Genomic DNA, 16,206 nt, shown 5'->3' with positions numbered 1-16,206 from the left:
TGGCAGCGGCCACTGCAAAGCTGGGCATTAATAACAGTCACCACAAAGGTACATTATGTCAAAAGGTGCATTTATCTTATTTTATTTCTTAAACTGTGACTGTTTACAAGTCTAATGGCTTCTGGAATTTCAAACCTTTTGACCAAAAAAATGACATAAAACAACAGCTTGTTTGCTCCTACAAACCACACGAGAAGCTCCGATATTAATAAAAATACATTTAACTCTGTGGAAAGAGAAAATATTTTTATGTGAACGGCACAATATGACTTTACAATGGTTAAAATAACACTGAATTAGATATTTTAATTGTATTTAAAAAAAATGACTCAATGTGGGGTAATGACCTTTTCTTTAATTAAAAACGTAGAAAAAAAGGTTCAGATGTTGACTTACTGATTGCTTGTTTTCGTTTCCAAAGATACTACTCGGTAATGCAAGTGAAAATGGCACCTGTGACTTTAGTATCAAATATTTCTCTCTTGTTTCCGAGGCTTGGAGATTATTCTGTGGGAGTTACAAAGGCATTGGTTTGAGCTGATCCCCTGAGGCTGGTAACAGTACAATCCCTCCAATCTATAATGTAAATGTGTATGACCAGGTCAGAGAGCCATACTCCATAATTCAGAGAGGTTTTCTACCATCATATGACAGATAATCAATATGACTGTTCCTATGGGGACGCTCGCCTCGTGGTGAGATGAAAAACGCTTCCACTCTCATTAGAGGCTGTGTTGGTAAAATATAGACTGAAAAAAAAACATATGGAAACATGAGTTACAAGCTTATACAGTACATCTCACTGAAAATTAATAAATCATTTGAATCCAGGCCGCAGTGTGCACTTCTAACCTCACGCTGTATCGTCAAATGTCACTCTGGAAATGGATTTGCCTTCAGGTTGATGGCTGTATAGTTCAGCTCTCTTTAGTGTGTTAATACGCTGTTTCTCTTTAATCTGCAGTACGCCTCCAGCTCGTCCGGAGGGGACAGTTCCTGTGAGGAAGGCCCGTCCCATCGACCTCCTCATCTTCGACCCTTCCACCCTCGGACCGTGGCCCTCGATCCGGACACGCCTCTGCTGCTCTCCAGTGATCCTGACTACTCCTCCAGCAGTGAACACTCCTGCGACACCGTCATCTACGTCGGTTCTGGAGGGAAGGCCATCTCGGACCGAGAACTGAGCGATAACGAGGGACCACCTTCCTTTGTTCCTATCATCCCCTCCCTCAACAAAAAGCGAGTCAAAGATGCACCCAGGTCTGATGGCGATCACTTTAAGTGTAACACGTTTGCAGAGCTGCAGGAGAGACTCGACTGCATCGATGGCAGCGAGGGCCCGGCTATGTTCAGCACAGAGGAAAAAGCAGCACAAGCAGCAGGGCTCGGGACTCAGACTGGAGCTACAAAACCCACAGAGGCAACATCTCCCCCCAAATCTGATAAGAACTCTTCCTGCCAGTTCTTAGAAAGCGCACCAACCACATGCACAAATAAACCTGGCGGGGAACAATCCAAATTACCCTCAGCCAGCGGCTTCATGGACACTTCCAAACGGACAAGTGCAGATGGGGAGAAACTTTCAGCCACCCCCTTTCAGCCTTGTACGGTAAAGCCTGGGACTTTTCCCCAGGACTCAGAGCCTGTGGTGCGAGAGAGGGTCTACCTCAAAGGAGGTGTACCCAAGCCGTCAGCCTCACCGTCCTTACCCAGGACATTCAGAGCAGAGTCTCAGCCTGGGGAGGTTGTTGGTAGGACTCCCCCAGTGGGTATGAGTCAACAAGCACTGAGGCAAGGCCAACCACTGGGGCTCCCTAACACAGAAAGCGCCCCTCATACAGGTAGATACCCCATGGAGGCTAACAATCTGCGGGCAGCTCTGTTAGGAAGGGATTTTCTGAGGACTACCATTACACTGCAACAGCCTGTGGAGCTGAACGGGGAGGATGAGCTTGTGTTCACGGTCGTAGAGGAGCTTCCTCATGGCCTTGTGCCAGACAATGGCCGACCCTCTAACCTCCGCAGCTTCAACAATGACTGCTCTCGGCAGGCCTTAGCCTCTGGCACTCGCCCTGTTAGCATCATCAGCAGCATTAATGACGAGTATGATGCTTACACATCTCAGCATGGAGCTGTGGGATCTGGGGCTGATGTTGGCACTGAATGCCAGGAAATGTTGTTTTCCCAACGTGGCAACAAGCATTCAACTGTTGGCTCATGGCAAAGTGAAGTGACTGCTGATTCGGCTGAAAGTGAAGGCACTCATTCAACAAACAGGCTTCACTTGAGGGACAAAAACATGGCAACAGAAAATCCATCCATGCTGACCTCGCCAAGTATATTTCATAAACAGCCATTTTTGCAGCATGGTATCAAGAGCTCTCTGAATGACAGCGGCATCTGTTTCTCAGAGCTGGACAGTGACCACGGTACTCTAAACAAACCTTCTTTTACCAAGTGCCCTCCCTCCCTTGACTCAACCAAAGCCTCTCTCAAAGGCTCTCTCAAGGTGAGAACCAATACTCTGAACACTTCGGTGCCAGTCCAGATGCCCCATCACACCACCCATTCCAGTCTTCCCAGAAAAACCAAGCCTACCTCATCTGCAGCTGTGGGCTGCAGCAGACAGGAAGGCAGAAATGATGATTCTTTGCTTCAGGAAAGCAGTGACTTTGATTCCAGAGAGGTTGAGTTTCTCTCTGTAGGTAAGCCACCAAGAAGTGGCATGAGTAGTGTTTTATCTAAAAGGCCCGGAGGCAACAGTAACAGTGTACCTCGGCCACCAAAAGCACAAATGTCGTCTTCAGCTCAGAGGGTTGTAGACGGCTGTGAGAAGTCCAGCAGCAGGAGAGGAGATACTTTCATCAAACTGCCTCGACTCACCCGAGGTGCAACGACTTTAGGAACTGTTTCTCTTCCCCAGAGCTCTGAATCAAAATGGGGTCATGAGGGTACTTCAGTGACAGGTACCCTGAAGTTTTCATCCTTGGGAAAAAAGTCCATTGGGCAGATAAGCAGTGTGTTCTCCAAGTCTGGATCTGGAAATATCTTTCCTCCTGCTCCACCTGTCAGACAGTCAAGCCAAGAACAAAAGATGAGGACTGTGATATCTCCAAGTGCCTTAAAAACAAGCAGCGACACTGGAAAGTCCCCATTCCCTAAAACACCGACCTCAGAGGAAGAATTCAACATCAGGCTGCGGGCAGATTCATTCAGCCACAGGACATCTAGTTTAAAAACTGAACATTGCTTTGCCAGGACATCTTCAAGCCTGAAGACACGAGGGGTCAAAGCAGAGTCTTCCAGGTACTACGGGAGTCTGATGTCTCTGGAGAGGTGTGACAGTCAGACCTTAGCTGGGTCCAGGCCTGAGCTGTTCAGGGAGAACAGTGGTGCTACTTTGGGAGGCAACAGCAGATCCAACAGATCAGTGCCAAGACTCGGGGTTCCAGCCACCACCTCCACATCCGCTCCTTCTTCCCAAGTTCCTCCTGGTGCTTTTGCAACTGCAAGTAAACTTGGACAGGTCAAAGGCAACAGCAGCTCACGAACAGCAGTTTCTGGTGGATCAAAGGTACGAACTCTGTCTACCAGCAGTTCCAAGAGCCTGACCTCCGCCCCTAAACCTCTTGATAATGTAGCTGGACGCAACACTAGCCTACCTCCAACTGGTAAGTCCCCAGCTCGTTCAGTGACAGGAGCTAAGACAGGAAGAGGAACCATCATGGGCACAAAGCAGGCCATCAGCAGAGCGGCTAACAGTCGGGTTAGTGAGCTAGCCACCGGGAGCCAAAGGAAGCAGCTCAGCAGGGGGCCTGGGGTAACAGGGAATGATGGCAATGACAGCGGGACTAGTAGTGTCAGTGGATCGCCAATCAACACGCCACTACCATCACCTTACAGCAAGATCACCGCACCTCGGAGGCCGCAGCGCTACAGTAGTGGGCACGGCAGCGACAACAGCAGCATCCTCAGCGGGGAGTTGCCCCCCGCCATGGGCCGCACCGCCCTGTTTTACCACAGCGGGGGGAGCAGCGGCTATGAGAGTATGATCCGAGACAGCGAGACCACTGGCAGCACCTCTTCAGCACACGACTCCATGAGCGAGAGTGGAGTGTCCTCGTCCAATAGAGGCAGGGTTTCTAAATCGCCCAAGAAGAGAGGAAATGGTGAGTCCACTTTGCAAAGAAAGAGAAAGATGCAAAAGATTCCATAATAATTAGCCATGTTCATTGATGTGGGGACATTAACAACCAACATCTGTCGTTTGTCCTGACAGTGGTGTTATAGAACAAAGGGGGGTCATTAAATCTAGGATGGTTCAGTCTCTAGGTAGCAGGGATGTGATCAGGACATTTCATGACAATCTGATCTAAATAGACTTTAGTATTCTTTCTGTTCATATGCATATTTTAGCTTGCTAGTGTTAAGGTCCATGAATCAGGATCCATCCTTCAAGAACCATAAATATCCACAAATCTGCGCATTTCACATATCTGCTCTCACCCAGACCGATTAACTGACCTCAATATATGCTGCTGATACTGAGTCATAGTAAATATGGTTAGTATTTGGTAATTAGGTAATAGTACCTGGTGTTCTCATAGTGGCCAGTTAAGACACATACATTGACTGCATTGGTTGCTATTTGCATCATTTGTTTCATCTGTTTGTTTTGTTTTATAGATTATAGCTTGTATTTTGGTGGGCATACTAGGGGTGAGAGTCTCTGGGCATCTCATGATTTGATTCGATTACAATTCAGTGGGCTGCGATTCCATTATAAAACGATTATCGATGCATCTTGATGCATAATTTTTTTCTATACAGGATCTCTGGATAATTACTAAGCATTTAATTTGCAGATTAAAATCCAAAAGAAACATTAAACTAATTAGCTTAAATGGACTAGTTTGCATCCCTAATTTACTTTATTAAGCTCAGCTCAATGGTCTCTCATTTCTTAAACAACCAGTTGTCAGACTCCTCTGAACACTGAAAAATAAGTAGTATGTGTACAGGACAGAGCTGAACACCAGATCAGCTTGTACTTGATGTTCTCAACACTTGCCTAGTAGGTTAGTTAGTAATGACGTGCAGCTGATAATTAATATTACTGCGTTACTAATTTAGCTAACGTTACATAAATAAATAAATATTTTCAGCACCTTTCACGGGACCCAAGGACGCTTTACACATAGTTACAGTGACAGAACAACAAAAAGTCATTCAGGATTGAATGCCTGGGTAAAGAGCTGGGTTTTTAGTAGATTTGTGAAAGTGTCCATACAGGGAGCATTTCAGATCTCTGTGGGGATGAGTTCAGGAGGGTGGAGGCTGTGACGCTGAAGGCTCTGTCCCCAAAAGTCTGCAGTCTGGTGTGGGGACAGAGAGCAGGCCCTTCTACAGGGGAGATGTTAGCTCGCGCTAACAGCCTTCACTTTTCCAGCAGTTGGGGAAACTACAGACTTTTATTAACGGACACACAGTGACCTACGCTGCACGTTTGCTACCAGACTGAAACTTCCTGCTAGTATTTCCCTGTGCTAACTTTCAGCATCACGTTCTGCCGCTCGCTCTCTCTCATTCGATCACAGAGAGCTGCTGAGCGTTGAGTGTCACCATGCTCGCAGTGTGCGGGTTAAAATCATCACTTGTGCATTGATATAAATGATTGTGTGACATTTAAGTAGGGAGGTTACTCATTCCACAGCGGTGGTGGGCCGAATACAGCGGGAACACTGCTGGTCTCTCTGGTATGTGCGCTGCACATCTGCGAGTTCTGCCTTTTGCATTCCGTCAACATTGTTATCAATTAACATTTAAATAATCGACATTTGTTAATCAATTCATAATCTTCCACGTCCATCTAAAAATCGATTATTTCTGCCACCCCTAGGGCATACATTGTGAATGAACAAAAAGCAGCAGCTCATGCAGAGGACTGTAAAAGTGAAGATATATAGATATATGGGCTATCTTAATATATATTCAGGAAGTGAAAGAGCTATAAGACTCGCCTCTTCTGGAAGCTTTATAAAGACATTAACATATTGATGACTTATTCTAAAACGTGCACCCATCCATCAGAACGTGCGCGGCTCTTCAACACAATATTTTCATGAATGCTGAGCACACTGAAGATTACAGGTATTACAGGAGCATCTATCAGAGGCTGCTCTCCTCCCTGATATTCCACCGCATGAATTTATCTCTCGGCCCCGCGTTATCGTGAAATCTACATCCATGCACATTATGTGGGACGATATCGTAGAGTATTGTGCCTCTGAGCTCTTACCTTACTGCGGCTGATTGTGATTCATGCGGCTTGTTGGCAGCAGGTCAGGCAGCCTGATGCATACAGAATCAGCACTCGTGTGATCTGCCTGCCATCAGTCTGTGGATCTTGGCTCGTTTCTGCCTCATGAATATTACATGACGCCGCGGCAATTCCCGGTGTACATATCCAACTCCAATTATCACCCCCCCAACCACTACATACCACTCAAAGCATCCACACCCACACACCCTCCTCCTCAATATGTCACCGTTTCAGTCCTCGCTCACAGATACAGAGTGTTTCTAATAATCACTAATGGCTGTTTGTTTGTGCTTTTGTTTTTACTCTTTGCAGTTATGATAATCACAGAATCAGCCGCTATCTGACAGCCATGTGTACAAAGTCATTAAGAAGAAGATTGAGGTCTTTAGGTTGACGGCGGTGGCTTTAAACCTTATCAGCAGCGCAAATGGATGTTGACACAGAGGGGAGGTATTGGTAAACCGGCCCAGACGATGAGGCTAATTAAATCTAATGAGCTGTGTAGCTGCCTGTCACCTGCTGATATCAGGAACTAAATATAGTTATATAGTAGAATTATCGCCTTTGGACAAAACAAATCACTTCATGGATTCACTTTATTTATTCATTTTATTAATTTCCTTCCGTCAGGTTTCCAGCGGCGCCGTCTGATCCCGGCTCCCCTCCCGGACACCTCCTCTCTGGGCAGGAAGGCGGGGGGTCAGTGGGTGGACCTGCCACCGCTGGGCGAGCCCTTTGAGATAAAGGTGTACGAGATCGACGACGTGGAGCGCCTGCAGGGGAGGAGGGAGGTGGTGACCGGGTCAGAGGTGAGGGCGACTCCGTCTGCTCAGCTCGCCGTGCATGAATAATGTTAAATAACGTCTGCTGATCATGAATCATCACGCAAGAACCAATCAGACCAACAGATTTGATCTTAAGTCACACGTACGACATTCAGAAGGGATCCAGATCTGTTGTATCCAGAATTTTAGTTTGCTGAGGACACAGAGATCAACCAAAATAAAATATGTACCTAAAAACCAAATGAATCTGGTCACGAGATCGTCATCATCCTGGCTGTGGTGTTTTAGATTCCTCACAGCAGCTCCTACACTTCAGTAGTAGCTGGAATATTATTTCTGCAGGTCCAGTTTCATCCTCGTCCCTCGCCTGCTGCAGGCTGTAATATTCTCTTGTCTAATACCTCTGTGACTGTCACATGACCTCCTCTCATTAGTTAGTCATGCACCGCTTTGTTTTAGAAAGCTGTTTTTGGCTCTAACTTCATGTCAGATGATGTTCTCTTTCTGTCTGTCACGGTACAGCTCTGCTCTGAGGACACGTCGCTGACAGCTGCAGTAATATTTATACCAAAAAACCTTTAACTGGGGAAAAAGGGCGAGCAGCAGAGGAGGGATCCCTCTTCAGGACAGGGAGACAGGAAATAGATGTCGTGTATGAACAGTTTGACATAGTAAAATGAGAGTTTGGACAATCAGGATGATCAAATGTAGCTAGTAAACGTGGAGAATGTTTCTCCTCATCAGTCCAGCCTGAGGGCAGACTTATCGCTGACTGAGGTTATCTCTGAGTCAATTACAGTTTAGCCTTAATTGGCTCAGATGTGAGTGATGGCTGGAGGAGGAGGAGGAGGAGGAGGAGGAGGAGGAGGAGGAGGTGCAGGTTCGGCCTCGGCTGGCTGGTCTTTACGGCCGTCTCCTCTCTGTGTTAACGGGTCATTAACCTTCAGTGAACAGTGTGTGGAGGGAAGGAAAGACATTAATACAGCTGATTTATTTTCACTTAGAGAAAGATGATCTGCATGTCATCACTCAGAGTCAGCGTGTGATCTCCTCTCTGTGTTTCTCTCTTCTCTCTGCAGCCGTTCCACGATGTCGAAAAGGTGAGTTATACTTTCAGGACGGGATCGTTCGCAGTCAGCAGAAGCATGTGCAGCCTTGATAAGCTACATAAATAAAAGGAGATGTTGGCCTCACGCATCCCTGTATCATTATGTTTTAAACTCAAACAGAAAAAACAATAAATGCTGGAATGAATAAAACTGCAGGGGTAAAACAAGAAGACAGCAGCAGGAAACTCTGTGACCACTCCAGCGTCAGAGCGTCACTCTCCCCTTATTTTTCTTACAACAGCTGTAATTGAAGCTGAGAGGCGACACTGATCCACCTGCTCGTCCTCAGCTGTCCTTAATCCTCCGCCCCGCAGATTAAGTCCACAGCCAGCAGATTAGCGCCCATGCTAATTTTATCTCCGGCTGGCTCCTAATTAAATCCAGCAGTGGACACAGATTGAAGTCTCAGAGCAGGTTAGCAGCCCCTCGTTCCACTTGTGGTAATCCCCCTGATATAAACCGGCCCCACGCTCTGCGGAGTCCGTCCTCCCGTCACAGAGACTCTGCCGGACTGACTCTGGGTTTGTCTGGTCCTCAGGGTCTGCTCTACTTTAACGCCCGGCTGAGGATGCTGGAGAGGCGGCAGCAGCAGATCAGGGAGCTGAAGAGCAAACACGAGAGGCTGAAGGTGGAGCTGGAGGAGGCCAAGAGCCGGCTGATGCTCGACCCGGGCAAATGGAGCGGAGAGTGTGAGTACGGTCCTGCTATTTAACAGAAAAGACTGAGTGAGGAGGTGGATGGAGGGCCAGAACCCCGACTTTGAACCAGGAGACCGAGGTCTGTGTCCTGTGTGAAACAAAAAATCAGCATTAAATGTTTTTATATATGTTCTGATTGACACGTAACGTAGTTATTTTAACCCAAACCATGACCTAAATTGCAGCATTTCACAACTTTAATAAAGTGCCGTTTCAAAATAGCGGTTTTGAAATGTGAGCGTTTTATTTTGAAAGTAACTAGACGTTGCATATTTGTTGTTGCTAAGCGTTGCTAACTTGACCGCAGAGCCCTAAAAATGATGCTAAAGGGCCTTGGCCAAGCGTCCATATGTGACGTGAGAACGTGTTGTTTGGCGGATGGAAACGTCATCACAGATCAATAAGAGATTTTCACTGAACTTCGGTTCAGTTACCCCAAATGACGAGTTTTAGATCCTGTGAATAAACCGTGCTGTGTGTTGATCCAATGACTTGAGCTGACATGTCTGATATTTACTGATATGTACTCCACATTCTGGAAGATCTCTGAATGCGTTGAACTCGCTGTGAAAGGGTCTCGGCGAGAGCAGCGTAGTGGCGACACGCAGGGCGCGCTGCAGATTAACTTTACAGAATTATAAATCAGATGTGTGAAGCTGATCGGCCCCGGTCACGGCTGATTAAGCTGAAAACCGGCCGTTTCCAGATCTCTAGTTTTAAACGCTGCCTGGGCCTAAAGCTGCCGTCATCACATCACAGAGCTCTCACTGATGACGTTACATTCAGCTAGAATTCATGTCCAGCTCCCAAAATGTTTTGAACAGTCAGATTTCAATCTGTCTTCAGTGTTTCTTGGTTACATTTACACGTTTTTGACATCAGATCAGAGTCCCGTGTCTGACTTTAGACACTGAGAGCTGCTCCACGTCTCTGCAGTGTCTCAGACTCCTGAGCAGATCCTGCAGCTCCCTCCTCCCTCTTTCATCTCGCAGCACAAAAGGCAAACGAGTGCATTTCAAGCTCCTGACCCCGAACAACAAAGTGGACAAACAGAGAGAGAGTTTCTAGCTGAGTGCTGCCGGCAGCCCGGAGCCTCTGCAGCTCAGCTCGCCCCATTATGCTTCTATTTCTGGATCCTGTGAATAAAGAGCTCGCGGTGCTCCGGAGACGAGAGCCGCGGTGTTTGGAGAGGAGAGTGTTGGAGCAAACAGGCCAGAGGGAGAGGATTATATTTACATCTTTTCTTATTCCTCATTCAGCGGGACAAACTCTCAGGTCACCTCAGAGAAAAGCCTCCGATTCTTTTCACAAAAACAGTGAACTCTGCAAAAACCAGGAGAAAGAGCTCCGAGGCCTGAAGGAGTCCGGAGATCAATACGACATTATTCTCTTCGTGGCTGCGGGAGGAGAGGCTCATTAATCACCGGCTGCTTCCCCTCATGTGACGCGAAGATACAGAGTCCTGGTTAGCCTTCATCAGTGTATCCCAGCATGCCCTGCAGCATCAGAGGCTGTTAGTTCACCATCAGTCATTATTGTCAGAACGCTGTCAACACACACTTGTTTCCTTCCATTACGTTGACTTACAGTAATTCCCTGGAGAAAGACTCAAACCTCAAACCAGTTTTTGCAGCAGTCCGCATCAAAAACTGCACTTCTTAATAAACATTCAAATAAATCAGGGAGTAGAGGAGCCGGTCCTCACAAGAAAAATGACACTGTAGGTTGTTTGTGCAGCACATTATTACAACCTGGATTAACGTTTATTGTGGCAGCGACCTCTAGAGGCCATTTAATGGTAGCAAAGGAGGAAGTCAGGTGACATTTACATTTATTCATTTAGCTGACGCTTTTATCCAAAGCGACTTACAGCTGCTGTACATGTCAGAGGTCGCACGCCTCTGGAGCAACGAGGGGTTAAGTGTCTTGCTCAGGGACACGATGGTGGATGGGTCACAGTGGGAGACCGAACCCGGGTCAAGCTGATTGACAAGTGGCTACCATGGCGACCTGTCAATCAGGATAGAGGCGACTCGTATCCGCTGCTCTGTGAACATTTAACCAGCGCTGTTGAAAAAACTCATCAGGAGTCGGCTGCTCATTTTTTTTCTGTGAGAACATTTAGTTTGAAGACAAAGTTATCAGCCCTGTGAAAAAGTTAACGTGAAATACAGATGCACCTAGCTAAGCTAGCTAGTTAGCTCCGCACACGACCGTCTCGTCCAAATATGGTCACTTCCTGTGCCGCTGGTTGCAAAAACATGGCGGCGCCCTATTGGCCAGACTCGAGGCTTTAAAACGGCGGTCCACAAACCAACAGGTGACTTCATGATGACTGTGTCTACTTCTTATAACTTATATAAACCCCAGACTCAGGAGAACAATGTTTGAGTCCCATGTTGAACCAAATAACATAAATAGTGTTACTGATTTCCATAATGCACCCAAACCAGAACATTCTCCTGAACCTAACCAAACTGCGACCATTTCACAACATTAACCACGTGTTTTGAGTCTTACTTCGGGACAAACGACCTATGCTGTCCTTTAGTTTGGAGGACTTGTTGGAGATGCAGAACCTCTTGAGGATCTTCCTGTTTATAAGTTTCCTTCAGTACCACAGTGATCCAGTGAGAGCTGTCTGTACATTAATGCTAACTGCTAACAGCTGATTCAGCTGCTGTTACTGGGGACAGTTTGACTAAATGTAAAACACACGCAGGCTAAAACAAACAGGAAGTTCACAGCTAACTTCCTGAAGTCAGACAAGGAGTAACAGCAGGAGGGACAGAAGCCATGACATTAACTTCAGTTTATATTTTGACATTACAAACAAATAACTGCGTCTGTGACACTCTCCTCCACACATTCATACAGAAATGTACTGAGACATAAAAACTGTTCCTAAAACCTTCACAGTGAAACTCCAGCACCGGTCAGATTTAGTCTGTATGATCTCACATCTGGACTGCTGGTTTGGAGCTGGATCCACTTTGTGAAATGTTCTGAACACTAACCTGTCTCTTCCTGTCTGTGTCCCCCCTCCAGTCGACGTGGACCAGGACCTGGACCGGGAGTCCCAGGAGTACCTGGAGGCTCTGGCTCAGGCCACGGCGGACCTGGAGTACTGCGTCAACCTCTGCAAGTCCCGCGTCATGATGGAGACGTGCTTCGACATCGCAGCGATGACGGCCGCCGCCACCGTGCAGGGAGGACAGCAGGAAGTGGAGGTGTGAGAGGAGGGACCAGCATGGATGGATTAGAGGACCCGGAGACTGAACCACTGGCAATCTGGACACTCTGGGTACTCCCGAGGCCCAAAAGAGACGTCAGTAAAGCTGCTTCAGACGGGTTCATTATTATTTAGCCGAGCTAGCAGCACTGCTGCAGGGACGCCAGCAGGTCGGTCCTGACTGAAATATCTCAACTATTGCATACCTGTCAAAATCATTTTCCCCAAAGTTTAAAATTCTGAGAGAATTATGGGATAATATTTAAACTGGAAATAATGAGAGAATCCCAGGAAAAATGAGAAGGATGACAGGTACGCTTTTTGATGGATTGTCAGGACGTTTGCAAAAAGAGAAAGACTGAAGTCTCGGCAGGGGGGCGCTGGAGAGCTGAAGTCCTGAGGTCCTGTAGGAGGTGGACCTGAGTCAGAAACCTCTCTCCTACTGCTCAGAGTCCTAACTCCGTCACATCTGAACTCACAGATGTGAAACGCATGTTGAATCATCCCGAGGATCTCACCATCTCTGAAGTCCGTCCAGAACAAAGGTCCAGAAATCAGCTGCAGAACCTCCTGAGGAACTTCATGTTTTTAAGTTCAGTATCACAGTGATCCAGTGAGAGCTTTCTGTGCACAATGCTAACTGCTAGAAAGAGCTGCTGACAGCTAATTTAGCTACTGTTAACAGGGACAGTTTGACTAAATCTAAGAAATACAGGCTCTAAAGAGATTAGCGGTACCCACCTGTAGCTGTCCTGACCAGAGCGGGTTTCCTGTGGTTAATGTCTGTGAAACGCCTCCAGAGCTTAGTGAAGTAATTGCTATGTGTGTGCAACAGGTTCTCACCTCAGTGCGTCATTACCGACGCTTTCAGACAGCGTGACAAAGCGTAATTATTTGACGGGAAAGGAACCCTTCAGCTGGCGTACGAAACGCCACCGTTTGCTACTTCGCAGCAAGACAAAGGAGGCTAACCATTAGCCGGTCGACATACACAAAGTCAGTGACTCAGGTTATCGGCACTAACATCTCTGATGGTTGTGGTAAGGGTTAAACACCTTTAACACGAACGTAGCTAGCTAGCTAGCACTTCCGGTCTGTACGAGACGGCCCAGAGCGTCTCGTACAAATAACTACGCTTTGTCACTTTTTCTGAGAGCGTTGGTATTGGACGCTCTGAGATGAGAACGGTCTGGTGTGCGACGTCATCCTGTTTGCAGTGTTCATTGAAATGATCGGGCGCCATCTTTAAGTGCGGTATCCAGTTCTTATGATCCATTCGTGGCGACCAATGAGAGGCAGAGAAAGAGGAGAGAGAGTTTCTGACACCTGAGGAAGGTCTGGATTTATCATCCTGAGGGGAAAAATTCATCAAGACGTCACAGAAAAGACAACATCGTTCATACAAAGTAAAACCTCTGGAAACAATGACGGCAGAGGAACAGACTGCAGATCAGATTAGAGAAGATAAACAGATCTCAGTAAGGATGAAAGCTCTGGAAGTGCCTTTGTATTTATTATCTAATTTAACACATTTATTCTTCATTATTTATCTCGTCTGTGTTCATGGTGCTGATCTTTAAATCAAACTTCTAATATATTCATTATGCAAAAAAGTGATCTGATTTTGGAGTAGAAAGTGTTTATATGATAAAAAGAAACTTCAGGTATCAGAAAGAAATGGAAAAGAGGAGATATTAACTCAAACCTCAGCCTCTGCCTTCATCCTCCTGCAGTGTTTTCTGCCTTTGACACTGACTCAGAGTTTCTGTCTGTCGTCGTGTTTCTGCTGGTTTGATGTTCGTCTCCAGGAAGACAACAACTCCGACAAAATCTGAACACGCGGAACACAGATTTTTGATTTGCACGTCCCGAGGAGATCATTATCTCTGACGTCCGTCGCTGAGAAACATCGATAAAAATAGAAGCTGAAGAAGTTCCTGAGAACCTTCTGTTTTTCAGTTTCCTTCAGTATCATAGAGCTGTGAGTGAGAGCTGCCTGTACATTTGTCACCTCACGAGTTAAAGATCGTCTTAATATCATCTGTTTAAATATTTCCAAATCTGAACAACTCTTAAATCGACTTACTTACTTTCCAGTTTTAATAAAAATGCATAAATGCAAAAGTCTTGAATTCAAAAACAAACAGAAGTGAAACCTGAAGTCAGAGCGTGGCGTGTTTCTCCTTCTCCTTTGGAAAGTCCCTCCTCGTCCGTCTACTTTAACACATTCTCAGGCTCTTTTTAAAGTTTGCTGCATGAAAACGTTTCTTCTTCTCCTGTTTTAAATGTGTGACCTTCTGCATCCGGTCTGTGTTTCTGAGGTTGTGTTCGTTACAGAAGAAGAGAAAAGTTTTGCCAAACACATGTTTTTACCTTGACGTTGCTCTACCTTTATTGATCTACGCAGACTTTTTTATTTGTTTTGGTACTGTACAGTTTTATAATTATTTGTAAAGAGAAGAGTGGAAATGTACAGGATGAGCGTGTCGGCCCGGGTCATACGTGTTCATAAAGAGAAGTCTGGTCAAATCACTCCGAGTGCTCTTTATTGTTGTTGAATGATTCATCTGTCTGACCTGTAAAAGGAGATGCTGTCTGAAGCAGGTTCATGGTCTAACTTTAAATAACTGTCAACACAACAGCTGAAATAAACTAGGTGCAGGCAGCGTGCCGGCGTTTCCAAAAGGCCAGTCTAACTTTATTGGCTGCTGTGAACATACGGCCATCTTTCATGCTGCTGTCTGAAGGAACAACTTTTTCATTCTAACTCAAACACATATGGACGCTTGGTCAAGACCCTTGGCGACATTTTTTAACACAGTGGGTTCCCTTTAGCGTTGTTTATGGACATGTATTCAAGTTAGCAACAATAAATATGCAACGTCCAGTCACACTTTCAAAATTAAAGTACTCGTTAACATTGTGAAACTTTGGAACTTTTGGAACAGGACGTTGTTATCATTGTTAGGAAAAGTTGATGTTTTGGGTTAAAATAACTACGTTACATACGTTAGTTAACGTAAGTAAGTCATGTTACGCTACTTAAATAACCTACGTAACTTAAATAAAAACATTTAATGTTGCAATTTTGTTTCACACGGGAAACTCAGACTTTTCTGGTAAATATCCGGCACCTATCTGCACAGCCCGTTCTCATTCCCAGGTTGCCAAGTAGCTTCGCTCTGTCCCGTCCTTCAGTGTTTGGTACCGACGCACTGGGCAAAGCCCAGAAAGGTCAGAATAAGGAGGCGGGACAAAATCCGGACTTTCACCGAGGATACCGTGTTCGTTTCCCGTTTGAAACAAAATCGCAACATCGTTAGCTTTTAGTGATGTTACGTAACTTACGTAATTGAAGTCATTGTTTATTTTTACCCAAACTATTATCTTTTCCTAAACTTAACTAAACAATGTTTCACAATGTTAAAAGTACTTTTATTTTGAAAGTGTATTTATTCATGCTAACTTGACCGTGGAGCCCCACACGTGCAGAAACAATACTAAACCAGGGCGTTAAAAAGCCACGCCCAGCGTCCATGTGTGACGCCCTGGGATGAGGTTGAAAAAACAAAAATCAGTTGGAAGTCACAATGTGTCAAAAAAAAGTACATCTGGATCAGGTGAACAAAGTGAACCCGCCTGAGAGAACACGGTGACCCTCTGGATGGTCGGTGCATCGTGGCGTGAGGGACCATCACTGCGTCCTGACGTCTCTTTAGTCCTGCCGGTACTGCTGACATTTCTCTTCCCTCTCATCTGACTTCAGAGCTCGGCGGCGGCAGAGACGGCCGCCTGTCAGCCGATAATCTGGTATCTCAGAGTGGAAATGTCAGACGAGTGGGCGCTGTTTCATCCACAGGAAGACGTTTCACCCTGAAACCCAGCGTCAGTGACTGACAGCTCGGCGTTACATCAGATACAGCCTTCAAAGACCAGACGCTTCATGGCAGCGTTTCCCAGATCAGCCGTTAGCTTACAGACAGACTGAGGAACACGTACATAGAAACATTGTACTTTAACATTCATTTATACTCTTTTTAAATCAGATTAAAGTACAAGG

At 46.0% G+C, this 16,206-nt stretch overlaps 1 protein-coding gene across 1 annotated transcript in view; it reads left to right on the top strand.

Annotated features, from left to right (window-relative positions):
- The window catches only part of LOC123977317 (kinesin-like protein KIF26A), a 43,304-nt gene extending 28,635 nt beyond the window's left edge, over positions 1-14,669 (top strand). Inside the window, exons 10-14 of the mRNA XM_046059900.1 lie at positions 965-4,169; positions 6,953-7,131; positions 8,187-8,207; positions 8,755-8,905; positions 11,963-14,669. Coding sequence (XP_045915856.1) covers positions 965-4,169; positions 6,953-7,131; positions 8,187-8,207; positions 8,755-8,905; positions 11,963-12,150 — 3,744 coding nt within the window. The 3' untranslated portion in view covers positions 12,151-14,669. The remainder of the gene's footprint in view (positions 1-964; positions 4,170-6,952; positions 7,132-8,186; positions 8,208-8,754; positions 8,906-11,962) is intronic.
- The last annotated feature ends 1,537 nt before the right edge of the window (positions 14,670-16,206 follow it).

This window comes from Micropterus dolomieu, linkage group LG10 (assembly GCF_021292245.1).
Source record: "Micropterus dolomieu isolate WLL.071019.BEF.003 ecotype Adirondacks linkage group LG10, ASM2129224v1, whole genome shotgun sequence".
NCBI lineage: Eukaryota > Metazoa > Chordata > Actinopteri > Centrarchiformes > Centrarchidae > Micropterus > Micropterus dolomieu.
The sequence above is the reverse complement of the archived record's forward strand: the minus strand, read 5'-3'. Positions and strand labels throughout refer to the sequence as shown.